Source organism: Loa loa, assembly GCF_000183805.2.
Source record: "Loa loa unplaced genomic scaffold supercont3.144, whole genome shotgun sequence".
NCBI lineage: Eukaryota > Metazoa > Nematoda > Chromadorea > Rhabditida > Onchocercidae > Loa > Loa loa.
In genome coordinates, this window is record NW_018108324.1 from 113,608 (window position 1) to 128,260 (window position 14,653).

Genomic DNA, 14,653 nt, shown 5'->3' on the forward strand with positions numbered 1-14,653 from the left:
ATCGATGAAGAAACATTCGACGATATATAAGATGGATGAAAAATCTACCGTATCACCATTTCCTGTTTCCGTTTTTATTCATTTTCTCAAAAAAAAAAAAAAATAAAATAAAATAAAAGTTGGATTCAGGAATTCAATATTCAAACACGAAGGTCATTAAAATACTTATTTTTGACGAATTAAACAATTTACTCTCGAAAAATTAAAGTTTTGCTGGTTAAAATTGCGAAAGAAGAGATGATAAAAGAAAGAGAGGGAGAGAGAGAGAGAGAGAGAAGGGCAAGAAGAGCATGAGATGATAGGAGGAGGGGAAGGGCTTATTTCTAAAATATATTTCAGGGATTTTACTGATATAAGAATTAAAAAAGTTTCACAAGTTTGGTTAGTTTCCATATCAAAAGGCTATCAAAAATATCCTCAAAATTATTTTTAAAGAATGATTTCTTATTTTGAACACTCATTTCCCTTTCTTTTTTCTTTTTCTCTCTTTTAAATCTTTTTAAAATTTTGTAAAATATTTTACCATTGCAAAGAAAAGAATATAATTCTGAAATAAAAAATTTTGAAAACGAAAAAGTTACATTTAAAGTTTTAGAAATAATATACAAGTAACTTCATTTATGTCAATCATTAGAATGACCCGGTTGTAAAGATACATGATAGTTGGTTGAACATATTGTTTGGATCTTCTAGAAGATTTTACTGATAGCCTGAAAGTTGAATCATTTCATTTACTCGTTTTCTTTTTTCCTAGCTATTAAATAGTTCAAGCTTTTTACTATAGCTGGATTAGCAACAGTCTTGAATTAGGTAAAGCATGCAAATATTCTAATAGATGTTATTCTTGTAATTATCATGTTGAGATAAGATTACATGTGATTTGATAAATAAGGTACAGATACAGATCAAAATGTTCAACAAATGAAAGATTGAATGATTTCCAATTATAAGGAATGCAAACACTTTTCTCTTTGTAAATGCCGCAATGATTTTATGATTAATAATGTTATTAGTATTAGAGGAAGTGGGAAAAGGGATTTAAAATGGTGACTGTCAATTTAAATAATAATAATAATTGTGGGAAATTTGGTAGTATTTAGTTCACAATTAACTCCAAAATGAAATATTTTATTGAAAAATTTCGAAACGACTTAGTACGACCTGTCACCACCTATTTCATCCAGCTGTTGCATAATCTGGCTTGATGTCGGAAAGGATTGATTATTGTCTGGTAGCAGCAATTAACTTAATTTATCCTTTATTAAACTTCATGCATGCGAATAAATTTGTTGATTTATTATTTTTCTTTTTTAATTTAAAATAACTGTTAATGGAGATAGTGCTATTTGTTTAAATTGGTACTTTGTAGATAGATAAAAAGTTATAGAGCAATGGAGGAGCTAAAGGAAAGATAGGATAGATAAATTGAAATTAAAACTTACTACTTTTAAAATCATTTGCGCAAAGTATTATTACAATCCTAAGTATTGATTACAATCAAAGGTATAATTTATTGGGGTGAATTAATTCTATAGAAATAAGCTAATGCTATCATATCATCACGAGAAGAAAGAAGAATTGATTGATCATTTTACAACAATACAACGATTTGGAAATAGGTGGAATTAATGATAGGAAAAAAAGAATGTGAAATAAAGTCTTATATATATCAAAAAGAAAAAATCAATATTAGCAATTTAATTAATTAAAGAAAAATTTCTTGTTCTGTAGAGTGTCAAAACCGTCCAAATAATTTCATACGTTGTACTTAGATAAATTAAATTCTACCAGTTTTTCATTTGCTATCTTGCAAAGTAATCGAGTAATTCTTTCATCCTATGAGAAATATCTGTTAAGCATTAGTTAGTTACTTCTATTAAAAACTTTATAAACTATGTGTTTTATATGAAATTATCATATGATTTAATAACGTTTAACCCTTGAACTTAGTATGATAATATGAAAAATGTTGTATTGATCATGAAAAATTAGTGGAGATATAGATGATAATCATGTTTTCACGTATCCATATCCGTTTAGTAATGCATCCCTCTCCCTCTCTCTCTCTCTATACATATATCATATCCGCATTCCACTACTTCAATTTCTTCTCCGCTAGAAAACTTGTTACCTGTGTGCAATATTATTGTACTTATATTTAGTGAAATTGCGTAAGATTTTTAAGAGGAATGCGAAAATTCTCTATTATCATAGTTAACACTAAAAAAAAGAAAAAGAAACACTATAGGTAAAATGTAAACTGTGGAAATGAACCAAAGTAAATAAATCTCGAGAATATCGAGGACTGTCAATTTCTTTTTCTCAATAAATAAAATATATTATATCCATTGTATCAATAATTGATTGCTCAGTATCAATGTGAGATGATAAATTTAGTGATTGTTTTGATAAGATGACTTTAGAAGTGTGACGAGATGAAATAGATTGTAGAAAAAAAAGACAAAACAAAAAACAAACATTACAAAAAGAAAAAGTTCACTTTAGTATTGCTAACTTTTTTTTTCTCTTTTGCGTCAATTAGAAAAAAAAATCAACTTAAAGAGAAACAGACAAAGAGCGCTTGCTATTGCACATAAATATGAACCTTTTTGCGCCAATCAAAAAATAAATCAACTTAAAGAGAAACAGACAGATAGCACTATTGCACACAAATGTAAACCTTTTTGTGCTAATCAAAAAAATAAACCAACTTAAAGAGTAGCAGAGAGATAGTGCTACTGCACACAAAAGAAAAAAGTAGTTTTTGTTTTATATATCACTGTTACTTCATGCTATGATATTGTATTTATTGTAGTTTTTCTTTTTGTTGGAATCTCTAATTTTTTTTTTTTTTTACGGCAATTACATTAGAATAGTTAAATTAAAGTTCTTCCCATTTCATCCTCTCCTCTCCCCTCTTCTACAATACCTCCAATCATGTTTGATCGGTGAAAAAGCAGCTATTATGGATGGATAGATAATTGCTGATACATAGAGGTTGGTGACAGGAGTGACAACAAAGAATTGTTGTGTGCAATATTATCCATCTGAACAAAATTGGTTGCTCGATGAATTGAAGATACTAATTTTGAACTGAACTCGTTTTTCTACTTCTCTACCTATTTCACCATTGCATTCCAACAACGATGGGTGTATGGCCTAATGGTATGCCTTCTTTTTTTTTTTTTTGTAAATATAATTGCAATTAATAGCATTTTATTAAAACATTTGTAGGCTGTTTAAATGATCAATCCAAATTTTTTTTTTTCAAATTGATGATTCAACAGCATTTTAGAAATTGTCATTTTTAATTATGATTCATCCTAGATTGCTTCTTTTTCTTTCTTTTTTTTTTGTGAGCGAAATTTGTTACTCTTGAAGTCTGCAACATTTTTAATGGAAAAGTTTTCGTTATCATTTTTTTTTCTTTAAATGAAATAAATGATAGAGAGATGGAAAAAAAGGAAGAGGAAGAGAGGGAAAACGATGTTCTTATTTCAATTGGAAAAGTAAGTCTAAGTCATATGAATAATGGAAGTGATATGAGTTTTGTTTATCGAGATAATCGGCGAATTCAAACGACCAGTTTATCAGTATGAGAGACAAAACTTTAAGGCTATTAAAAATTCCAACAAAAGAACCCGTGATTTCTCGAGTCAAATATTTACGTATTATTTTCTCAATTATCATTAGATTTGAACGTTTTTCTTACTACTCAGCTATTCTTCAATTAATTGAATCCTTTCATCATTCAAACTGTCCTAATGAACTTAACGTTTAAAGTTTATTTGTTTGTCAATGATTTTCTTGCTTAATTAGCCAAACATAAAAGTATGAAGTCGTTTTCTGAATAAGTTACTTCAGTTACTTCAATACTTCAGTAAAGTACTTAAGGCAAAGTATTTCCTGCTTTTGCTAAACGTTTGATTTTCAACTAATTTATAATGAAAACTATTCTCCGGAATAGTCTTTCCGAAACCTGTTCGATTTTTTGCTTCCTACTTCATTTTCGGAATCTTCAAATCTGTTATGCCTGAAATGAAGTTACCTTCCCCATATCATCGCAATTTACAGTACTGCTTTCGAATACGATAGTCTAATTCAGGTTACTGTATCACTATAATGAACTGACGTATTTTGCACAATCATTATTTTGGAATTACCTACTCTTAAATAAAAGTTTTGGGGTGTTTTATAATGAATTTCACTAGAATCTATCGTTGACCTTTATTCGATTCCTAAAAATTGATTTATGATTTTAGTTTTGATGAAATCAATCGTGAACTTCTCTCGGTCTTAACTACAACCAGTTACTTCTTTCGAAATTAATTTACAGCAAATTTTGTGTCGGATTTAAATTTACAGATTTTCCAGTTTTGATAATTTTCCTAGATACTAAATTTTCCTTTTTTGCAAGAAATTTTAAAAGATTAAATTTCAGCAAGTCCGTACACGATTTCCGGATGGCCATGGTGGTGGCTATTACTTTTGCTTCTCCTGTTGCTCCTGCTAATTCTGCTCACATGTTGTCTGCTTTGGTGTTTGCAAGGGTAATAATTTTCTTTTTTTTTCCTAATCTTTATGAACAAAAGAAAGTTTCCATTCTTTTTTCTTTTAAATTTTTTTGACTTTATAATTTACTTTCCAAATTTATTAAATTTCGGGAAATCGCATTATCATAATTCGAAAAACTCAGCATTTTTTTTTTTTTTTTGGCTTAGTAATGGAAATTTTTAAATGCAGCTTATAAATTAGCTCATTTATGATGCATCTTTGAAAATTGATGCTTAAATATCAATATAAATCGTTTTTTTTTTTTTGTTCCTTATAGATGCTTTTCGAGTTTTTTTTTTTTTTTTGCAAGAGATTAAAAGATAAAATTTCAGCAAATTCGTATATGATTCTTGAATCTTCAGAATTCTCTCTCAAAATCCAAACTCTCAAAAACTCTTCTCTTAATTCTCTCTCAAAAAAGATAATGCTTATTGATTTTTCTTTTATCTTTTAATTTCAGTATTTCTAACAGAATTTTTCCCTTTTCATTTTACTCATTTTGTATTTGAATGAAAAAAAAAGGGTAATTGTCTTTGTCACATCATTTGTTCCAACTAATTGTTGCATCATCACCTACTGTTGTCAGCATCGTGTAATCTCAAATTTTCAAAATTTTCAACAAGAAAAATGCGACAAATTTTAATGTCGCTTCCAATTTTGACCTTCAAATTATAGTTTTCCTTTTGATAGCACTTTTGTAAAATGACAGAAAAACGAATTAAAAAATTGGCATATATCAGTCGTACATTGAGAGAAGGACACTTTGCACCTTCAATTGCTATTTTCACGGCATATTCATATATGGAAGTAAAATTAAAAAAAGAAAAAAAAAAAACTTGATGTCAAATGCATCTGTTCGATCATTTTGCAAGAAATGGTGAAGATAGTTATTGCAGGGATAAAATGTTTCGTTAAAATCTTTCTCTCTAAATTGACCAAATTCTTTAAAATTTGTTCAATTCCCTGAAAAGATTTTCTCTTCTAATTTCTATTTATTTTGAAACGATTCATTACTAAATTGCGTTTTGTTCACAGAAAAAGAAATACCTTTGATACGTGGAAAACGAAAAGAAATGGACGAAATTTCGGCGTAGATATTTCGAATTTTTAAATTGAAATTTTCAATTTAAATTTAAATTAATTTGGAATCTAAAAACTTAAATCAAGAGATCGAAGAAACCATTTTAATTTGAACACAAAAATGCATTCATTATTTGTTTGTACTAATTTCTGCGTGAATTATTGCTATGCATAATTTAAACTATCAATAATTATTAGTAATGCAGTACTGTGTTGCTTATCGATCTGATATAATATTCTTTCTGTCACTTCTTGTCATTTATTTTATCTTCAAATATCAAATTTTACTTTTTACTTGAAAAATGAAAAAAAAAGGAAGGTTAAATTATAGGCGTTATCGAACACGAAAAGAGCGGCGGCGTGTTATTGCATCAAATGGTCAAACAGTACCACTACTTTCCACTGATGTTAGTCTTTTTTTCAATAATAAATTTAAAGTCAATGTTTGTAATATTTTAAATGATTTGGAATATCAATACTACTAAGTAAATGGTAGTGGTGATGATTGAATTTGATGAAAGAACTATTTGAAAGATTTTCAATCTAATACACTTATGCTTAATCTGATAATATTAGTGAAGTAAAATGTTTTGTTAAGAGTTCAATTTATAACTGCTCAATGATAATTGTGAAACAAAGGTAATATTTTAAGTCTGATCTGTTTTTATTTTACTGATATTATCAAACTAAGCATAATTTTGCTAGCTTCAAGATGAATTTTATTACTTTTTAAGATATACACTTTTGAGAAGCATCTTTTGTTAGCACTGATTCTTAGATTCTGATTCAGTAGTTGGATAAATCTTATTTAATTTTGAATAACTGTTGCAAAAATTTTAAAAGAATAATGGAAAAAAGATGGAATATTTCAAGATGGAGAAAAATGGAATAGAACAGAATATGCAAGCACTTTCATCACGTGTTGATGATATCCGATCATCACTTGATCAAAAAGCTACAGGTATCAACGTTAGAAATTACAAAAATTAATTTCTGATTCATCTTTGCAAATATGATACTGGACTGTTAAGCTCGTGGAGATTTCGAAGATGGATATGTACGTGGTTTTCGAGATGCAAATAAATTGGGAACCGCATCAGCTGCACGTCGACGAATGGATGATGATTACGGTAGCAGAGATGATCGATTCCATGAAGGTTATGTGAAAGGATTAAGGTATATAAATTAATTTTTAGTAAAATGATAAAATTGTATAGGAATATGAAAATTGAATTTGCTGTGCATTCTCGGAAATGCTTTGAACTTTATCGAACAAAATAAAAAGTATTCTTTTTATAAGAAGAGAATTTTGATACAACAAAATACATTAAAAATGATTGTGATATTCAGTAATAGGTAGAAATTCAACATTATGCACAATATACAAGTAATTTTTTAATATAATTTTGCTATTTAATCAATACAAACTTCAACAAATGTAATATTTGAAATGTTGATCGATTGTTTTAGAATTATCAAAGAATCCTACTTTAAAATTTTCACTGGAATTCATTATAGAGATGCTGGAATGACAGGAATGAGTGCATCAATGCGTAATTTAGCACAACGTGGTCAAGGTGCTGGTTATTCTTCTGGTTATATGCAAGGTTTTCGTGATGGCAACTCAGGTTTCTTTGGTGACCGAATATCTAATAGTTTGTTACGAAGGCTAGAAGAACAGTATCCAAATCAAGAAGAATTCCGTACCGGTTATATTGATGGATTCAAGGAAGGTATTGGAAGTCGAACTTCCGGACAAAGAGTAGGAGTTGAAATATTTCTCAATTTGATATAATTTAATAATTTCATTGCAAATTCCATACTTCTGTTTACTTTACTATTATGGATCAAATATTTTACGCACTCATACTTATCTTTTGTTTGGAAAAACATTTGTGCAAGTACTATACAATTTCAAAATGCAGAATTTTTTTTCAGAGCTTTGAAGAATCACGACGTTTGCAAGAAAGTCTTACTAAACTTACTGAAATATTGCAAGATAAATCGAAAAGTGGTGGTGATGAAACACATACTACCAAGATTTATCATGTTTGTAAGTTTTTTTATTGTTATTCCTTTATCTAATTTATACAGCAGTAAGTAATGTAAGCAGTTTTTCCATTTTTTTTTTTTCTGTTAATAATAAATACAGAGCTGTGAAAATGATTTTAATAAATTTCGAAAATCTCCTTATTCTTAAATTTAATACCATATTTTCCTTCCTTTTCTTTTCAGATAATCAACATCCAGACGGTCTTGCTGTATCAGCTTATTCTTCTACAACCGGTCGTCAACTGGAGCAAGAACTGGAAGATCTTACATCATCTTCTAGAAGATCCACTCTTAGGCGGCATTATACGGTCTTTTTTAATTTGCTTTATAAATAATTATTTCCTGTGCATATAATAAAATGTTTGGTTTAAGAAATTTTAGAAGGAATAGCATATTATTTTTGGATTTTCAAAAGATTTCAGAGTAAAAATTTTGATTTTTTTTAAAATTTTAGCCAGGCGATTACATGAAATATGGTAGTGAAGCGGAAGCATATGGTAGTTTGGCAAGGAATCGACGATCACTTTCTGCATCTGCACTTGGTCGAGAGCTTGCTAGAGGTTTGTAATATTTTAGTAACATGACACAATGATTCTAAAATTTCTTATTATATTTCTTATTGTTATAAAATTTTTTACTGCAAAATGCTTCATCATTCTACTTCTGGTTGGTAGGATTTGTAGGGGAATCATAAATTGGAAATTTCAATCATTAATTAATTTAAGTCAGTATTTTGATATGAGATTTATCATCAGCTATAACAATCAAAGGTTGAGTGATCAAATGGCTACTTGATGCTTTGTTATACTACATCTAAGCACGTGTGGCCTTCCTCTTTTTTTTAATTTAATTTTATTAGCTATTAATCAATGATATAAAAATTAAACGATAAAATGGCTATCTTATATGAAGTGTGATTATGCAAGCAGGCTAGAAACATTGCAACAAAATGCCAGAATAATGGTGGAATTCTTGCATCGATGATATTATGCTTTCAGTCTTGTCATAGTCATTTTGGCGCTTTTTGCCGCACATAAATCCACCCATACTTATTTTTGTTGAAATTTCAGGTCGTTCTGACAAATAGAAATAATTTCTGACCAATTTATTTTAAAGCTTGCTTCCAGATTCTTATTTTTGAGTTCTTATAATTTAATAACTTCTTTGAATATGATTTCAGTTTTTTCTTTTTTGCTGTGTGCTATACTTACATTTGATATTTTTTGTTTGCTACTTGTTTGCAGAACATTCAGAACGTGCTCGTCTATATTCTGGTACCGGAACATCGTATATTAGTCGTGCTTCTGCTGCTGAAAGACCTATTACGGATACATATTCACGTCGTTATACATATCGTAGTCGTAGTGATATGGGTAGTCCACGCCATTATGCATCCCAAACATTACTAGATGGAACTCGTCCAGGACCTTCAACACCTCACATACGTCGTGATGCACTACACACTTTACAACGTGAACTTGATACACTATCACGCTCACCGGATCAGCTAACAGCGCGTGGCTATAGCTCTGATACTGGGTACATGAACGATACAATGCGATCACGTACCCGCGCATACTCAAATTATGACTATGGTTAGCATCCACTCTACCATACTTAAACTTCTTTAACGTGACACAAATTAGCCGAAGTTTTGCACCTTGCGTCACAGCTAAAGCACCACACGTCACCGTACGTATTAACCGAAAGCTTCTCATCATAGGAGAGGTAAGGTATTACTTATTCGAACATGTCATAGCTATTTGTGATCACTATGTGACATTTGGCATCAATGGCTTTCAATGAACTGTGAGTTTTTTTTTCTCCCGATTTCTTCCTTAAACTTTCATTCAATAGTGATATAGCAAACAGGTAATTTAATTAACCCTCGCGAAAAAAATGGAAGATTTTTGTTGTGCACTAGCACAGTTTTGTCAATTATCACTTAAGTTGCTATAAATGCTATTACCAATGACAGGATTTTCAAAGCAAAAAATTTCTTGTCTGATATCTCATGCTACGAAAGTTTTTTTCTATAAAGAAGTGTTTTGGGAAAAGAGAAATGAATGGAATGTTAAATTCCGGAAGAAAATTGATTTATAGAAATTTATGCAAAGTAATCTAAAAAATTAGATAAAACTTGTGCTTTTTGCCAGTAACAAAGTTTATTGCTGTTAGTTTTACGTATGCTAAGCAATAAAGTTACTTTAACTTGCTATTTAGATGACTGGTTGAGCATGCCAAGCAACAAAGTTACTTTAACTTACCACTTAGGTGATTAGTTGAGCATAGCAAGCAATAAAGTTACTTTAACTTGCCACTTAGACGACATTATTTTAAGGTTATATTTAATTTGCAGATACATATCGAAGTGAAATGAGAAGTGCTGAAACATCTGGTGGTGTTATTGGTGCAAGTGGTGCTTCAGCAAGTGCTGGATATGGTCCAAGAGCTACAGCTTCTACCTCATTCAGTGCTCGTAGAGAAGGTATCTTTCCAATTGCACTCTACTATAATGCTTGTCCTTTAATTGATGATTAAATATAGTTGATATTTAAAATTTTATTTTTAATAGATTCTATAAGCTAATGGACAGGATCGGAGTTGCAAAGGTCAGTAGTATTACATATTCATAAATAGTGCAGTGATGATAAATGCGCCTCATGCTTTCCATTCATTGTTATTTATATTTGGTTTTTTTTTTCTCTCTTGAAGTGTTTGAATTATTTTAAAAGATTTAATATTGCTTTACATTGCACATTTTATTAGCAAACAGGTCACGTTTGCAGTTTGCACAATGCCAATTTTGCTAATTTAACAGTTTTCGATGTTACGAAATGATATCGAGAATTGTTTTGAGTGTGAATGATGTAATTAGCAGATAGCTAAGCTTAATTTCAATTTTAATATAAAGTATAAGAGAAGTGCATTTTACTTACAGCGATTTAAGCTCTAACAATCGTCTTGTTTGCAAGAGCTGCTGGAAGAATGAGAAATGGATACTTTGCAAATTCGAAGCATTTTAAAATCAATTATAATCAATGTATTCAATTTGTCATTAAAAAACTAAGGCACCAACAAGATTGCAGTGTAAGCACGCAAAAAAAGAGAAAAGTTGCGCTTATAAATTTGCAGAAAATGAAAGAGGAACTAGTAATGGAAGGACAACAGCTGGTAATTTCTCATCGCATAATTGGCCCGATGATTTGATTGATATTGTCAACGAACCGATGGGACAGACATTGGATCGAATGAAAAAATATAGTAGCTCGTTGTCACATGTTGACCGAGGTACGCACCTCTTCATCTGAGAGTTATGATTTGATTATAAAAAGGAACTTGAAGGAAGGGAGATCAAGTATAAAGTTTACCAAATTTTCGATGTGAAATTCAAGACGAGGGGATTTTTTCTGATATCTTTTGCTTACACTCTTCTCTTCATTGTTTTGAAATATATTTTGAATCATTCCTTATCACAGAATTTGATATCTACCAAAATTTCACTAGGAATTTCATTTGATATTGTCAAAAAATCGATGGGACAGATGGAACTGGCTTTTCTCTTCTGATATTTCTTGCTTTAATGTGCGCTTAAATTTGCACTGTTTGAAATGAATCTAATGCTTATGTTGCAAACTACTGAAAACTTTGTTTGTTTTATGCGATGTTTAATTAATTGAAATTGAAAACTTCCTGTTTTGCATAAAACGCACAATGTTTTTTTGAAATAAGCTTTGAAGAATTATTTTGCTATGCCATAAAGCGACAATGCTTCTTGCTTTTCATAGTGGTTTTTCTTTTTACATTTTTATTTTAATATAAATTCCATATGAATCCCATTCTTTTTTTTTTTATTTGGATCTGCGTCTCAAGACTTGATTCATCCATTGGATGAGAACTAGGCTTCTAGGCTAATACTGCCATTTTTCCCCTACATTACCTTGGTAGTATGATAGCTAACAAATTTATCTTTTTAACGATATTTTCTTTTTCATAATATTGCATCTCTATCAAAATAAGAATATTTCCAGATAAAAATAAAAAACTAATTAATTTCAAAATTTAGACAAATAATTTTTAACGATTATAGATGGAGCAGAAGAAAGCGGTCCAATTCGAGAAAGAGTGGAAGAACGATATCAGCGCTCATACAAGGAAGTATGTTTGATGCTTCTTTTTTTTTAAATTCTTTCATTTTTCTATATTGTATAATTTGGACAGAAAAACAGAAAAAAGAGAACTTAGAATGAACAGGATAAGAATAACTTAAAAAGTTGAATAACTCAACTTAACGTTTATTTTTTCGGATCTGAAACGATCGCCATTTCTGATACATTTTATTTTATAAATCATTAAAGTGAAGTAAGAATCACTGAATCGGATGGTTACTTATATTTGGATATTGTTATACTTCCCTCATTCCGGACTGTTTGCCGATGTTAATGGTTGTCCGTTTCGATGATTTGCTCAGTGCTTACCGGGCGCTGTTTTATTGGCACATCTCAAACTTTCGGCATTATATTCTGTCATATTTTACATTATCTACCCATTTTACATTATTGAAAGTCCATGAATTTGTTTTAATTTCAGGAATATACAACAGGAAGACGATAAAGTGATAAAATGATAAGCTGATGTATGGATTCATCTTCTAAACAAATAAACAAAAAAGAAGAAGCCAGAATAGTCGTTGTTATTAGTCTAGCATTTCTTTTTTTTCCTAAGAAAATGCTTATTTTCAATGATATGAATTTGATATAGCGTGCTAATGGTGCTCGGTGATAATGACATTTCCGCTTCACTTCTTCTTGTTCCTTCTGATAACCTATTTTTTCTTCACTTTCTTTTTTCTTCTGCATTTCTCGAAATGTCATTGCATTCCTATATATAGAATCGACCTTCTTGACCTTTTTTTACAAACAAATAATTTCTTAAGTCACCATATATTCTTCGATTTGACAATCTTTTTTTTGTCAATTTAAAACTGATTCTTTAGTATTATTAATAACAAGGCGATTTATTCTTACATTTGTATGTTACATTTTTTTTCTTTTTGAATGCTTAATCTAATAATGTTAATTAACATCATTAATAATCAAACAGTTGTTTATATCCTTAATGTGGAACTAATTAAAATTACTATTGCCAGTTTACTCTTTACTATTTCAATAGTCAGCTTACTATTTACTGTTCCAACACGCTCATATAATAAATCACTGTCAATTATTATTCTATTGAAATTTCAATTTGCTCACATTTTTCTTTCATTTAATTTAATTTTGATTTTAATTTTTTGACTTAAATGAGTTTAAAACTTTTTATGAATATATATATATATATATATATTTTTGTTATTTTTACAAACTGTCGCATTTTTGAAAAAAATCACGCATAATCGTTTTCCTTATCAGTATATCAATTACATGATAATAAGTATGTTAATAACATATTATTATGCTTACTTATTGATAATTAATCATATGTGCTCTTTTTACTCCGAATTCTGTTGCTGCTACTGCCAATTCGTCGTTAAATCAATTTTTGAATCTCTGAAGCAAAGAAAAAAAAAGGAAGTTGGAAATTTTGTCGATTCATTAATTTTACTCATTAATTAAATGCCATATTTCAAATCATAATTGTATGAATGAAATAATTTTAAGAATAAATTAAATATCGCTTCAGAGTCTATGTTCTGTGTTCCCTAAGAATTTTTGAGCTTTCAATAATTCATTAAGGGAAATAAATAATTGGTTAGTAGGTAAGCTAACTTGCTTTTTTTTTTCTTCAATTTATTTAAATTTATGTACCTTTTGAATAAAATAATACGGTTGTTTGTTTATCAAGGAAAATGTCACCATTGGTTAATTAGTTTGAGAACACAACAAGAATGTAAATTGCAAGGAATACATCAATATCATTTTGGCTAACCTGAAAATGAAATAGCTTACACTGACCGGATTATGCATTTTTGCTGAAATAATTTAAAAAAGTTTAAAGGAATTAACCAATTGGGGGGAAAAAAATTAAAATTGAACTGGATATCAACTATGATATGCAAATTATCATTCTCCAAAGATTTTAATTTTAATATGCAAATTATCAATTCTCCAAGGTGAAATCTTTGACGTATTCCCTATCATCTGATATCATCTGATAGGCTGAATTTCAAAAACTGTAATTTAGCAACATACTGAAGAAGACTATTCATTGTAGCCTCAAGTTAACATTTAATTTATTCCATCAGCTGATTCATTTAGGAAAAGTGATCTTTGTGACATTATCAAATCTCCACAACGACATTCAATTGTGAAGGACAGGAATAAATCTTAACATCTATGTCCAATATAATCACAATGTTAATTAATTTCATTAAGGTATTTGTTTAAAATTCTTTTAACTTCTTTCCAATCAAATATTATTGATAAATATTGGAAATTATTTGTTTAGGAAAGAATTTTCATCAAATATTTGTTTCAAATTTCTTTTATATTTTATACAATTTGAGTAATTTAATTATAATTAAATGTAAAAAAGAAAAAAAAAGAAACTAGCAAGATTTTGCTATATATATTGACGAGAAATTAACACTTACAGGTAATACTTACTTTACTAATTTTCATTGTATGATTGTAAACTTATTGATTTCCTTCGAAACATTTCACTTAATTCTTCCCGGTAATTTCGAGAGATCGGAATGAATTGTAAATTGTTTAATCAAGATTAAAGCTTATTTGCAAAAACAATGAAATTTTTGCAATCTTCTTGAATAAATCCATTCATTTATTCTTTTAATATATGTATTATTGATTTTTTTCATGATCTAACTAGCGTTCAATTAAAAAAAAAAAAAAAAAATGATAATTTTTAATTAAGATAATTTGAATATATTAAAATAAAATGATAATTTTTAATTAAGATAATTTGAATATATTAAAATAGATTATTTAATCAATGGCATTTATTATAT

At 29.0% G+C, this 14,653-nt stretch overlaps 1 protein-coding gene across 2 annotated transcripts in view; it reads left to right on the forward strand.

Annotated features, from left to right (window-relative positions):
• LOAG_17881 overlaps positions 1-12,593 on the forward strand; it is a gene marked incomplete at both ends in the record, with an annotated part of 32,770 nt that extends 20,177 nt beyond the window's left edge. Inside the window, 12 exons of one of the 2 annotated variants that reach the window (XM_020450543.1) lie at positions 4,442-4,550; positions 5,966-6,041; positions 6,508-6,595; positions 6,666-6,810; positions 7,153-7,396; positions 7,573-7,687; positions 7,870-7,994; positions 8,141-8,246; positions 8,931-9,281; positions 10,046-10,174; positions 11,777-11,844; positions 12,277-12,300. In XM_020450543.1, the coding sequence (XP_020305764.1) occupies positions 4,442-4,550; positions 5,966-6,041; positions 6,508-6,595; positions 6,666-6,810; positions 7,153-7,396; positions 7,573-7,687; positions 7,870-7,994; positions 8,141-8,246; positions 8,931-9,281; positions 10,046-10,174; positions 11,777-11,844; positions 12,277-12,300 (1,580 nt within the window). Of the gene's footprint in view, positions 1-4,441; positions 4,551-5,965; positions 6,042-6,507; positions 6,596-6,665; positions 6,811-7,152; positions 7,397-7,572; positions 7,688-7,869; positions 7,995-8,140; positions 8,247-8,930; positions 9,282-10,045; positions 10,175-11,776; positions 11,845-12,276 lie in introns of both variants that reach the window. The other variant, XM_020450544.1, reaches the window with a different exon arrangement.
• Between the last annotated feature and the right edge of the window lie 2,060 nt (positions 12,594-14,653).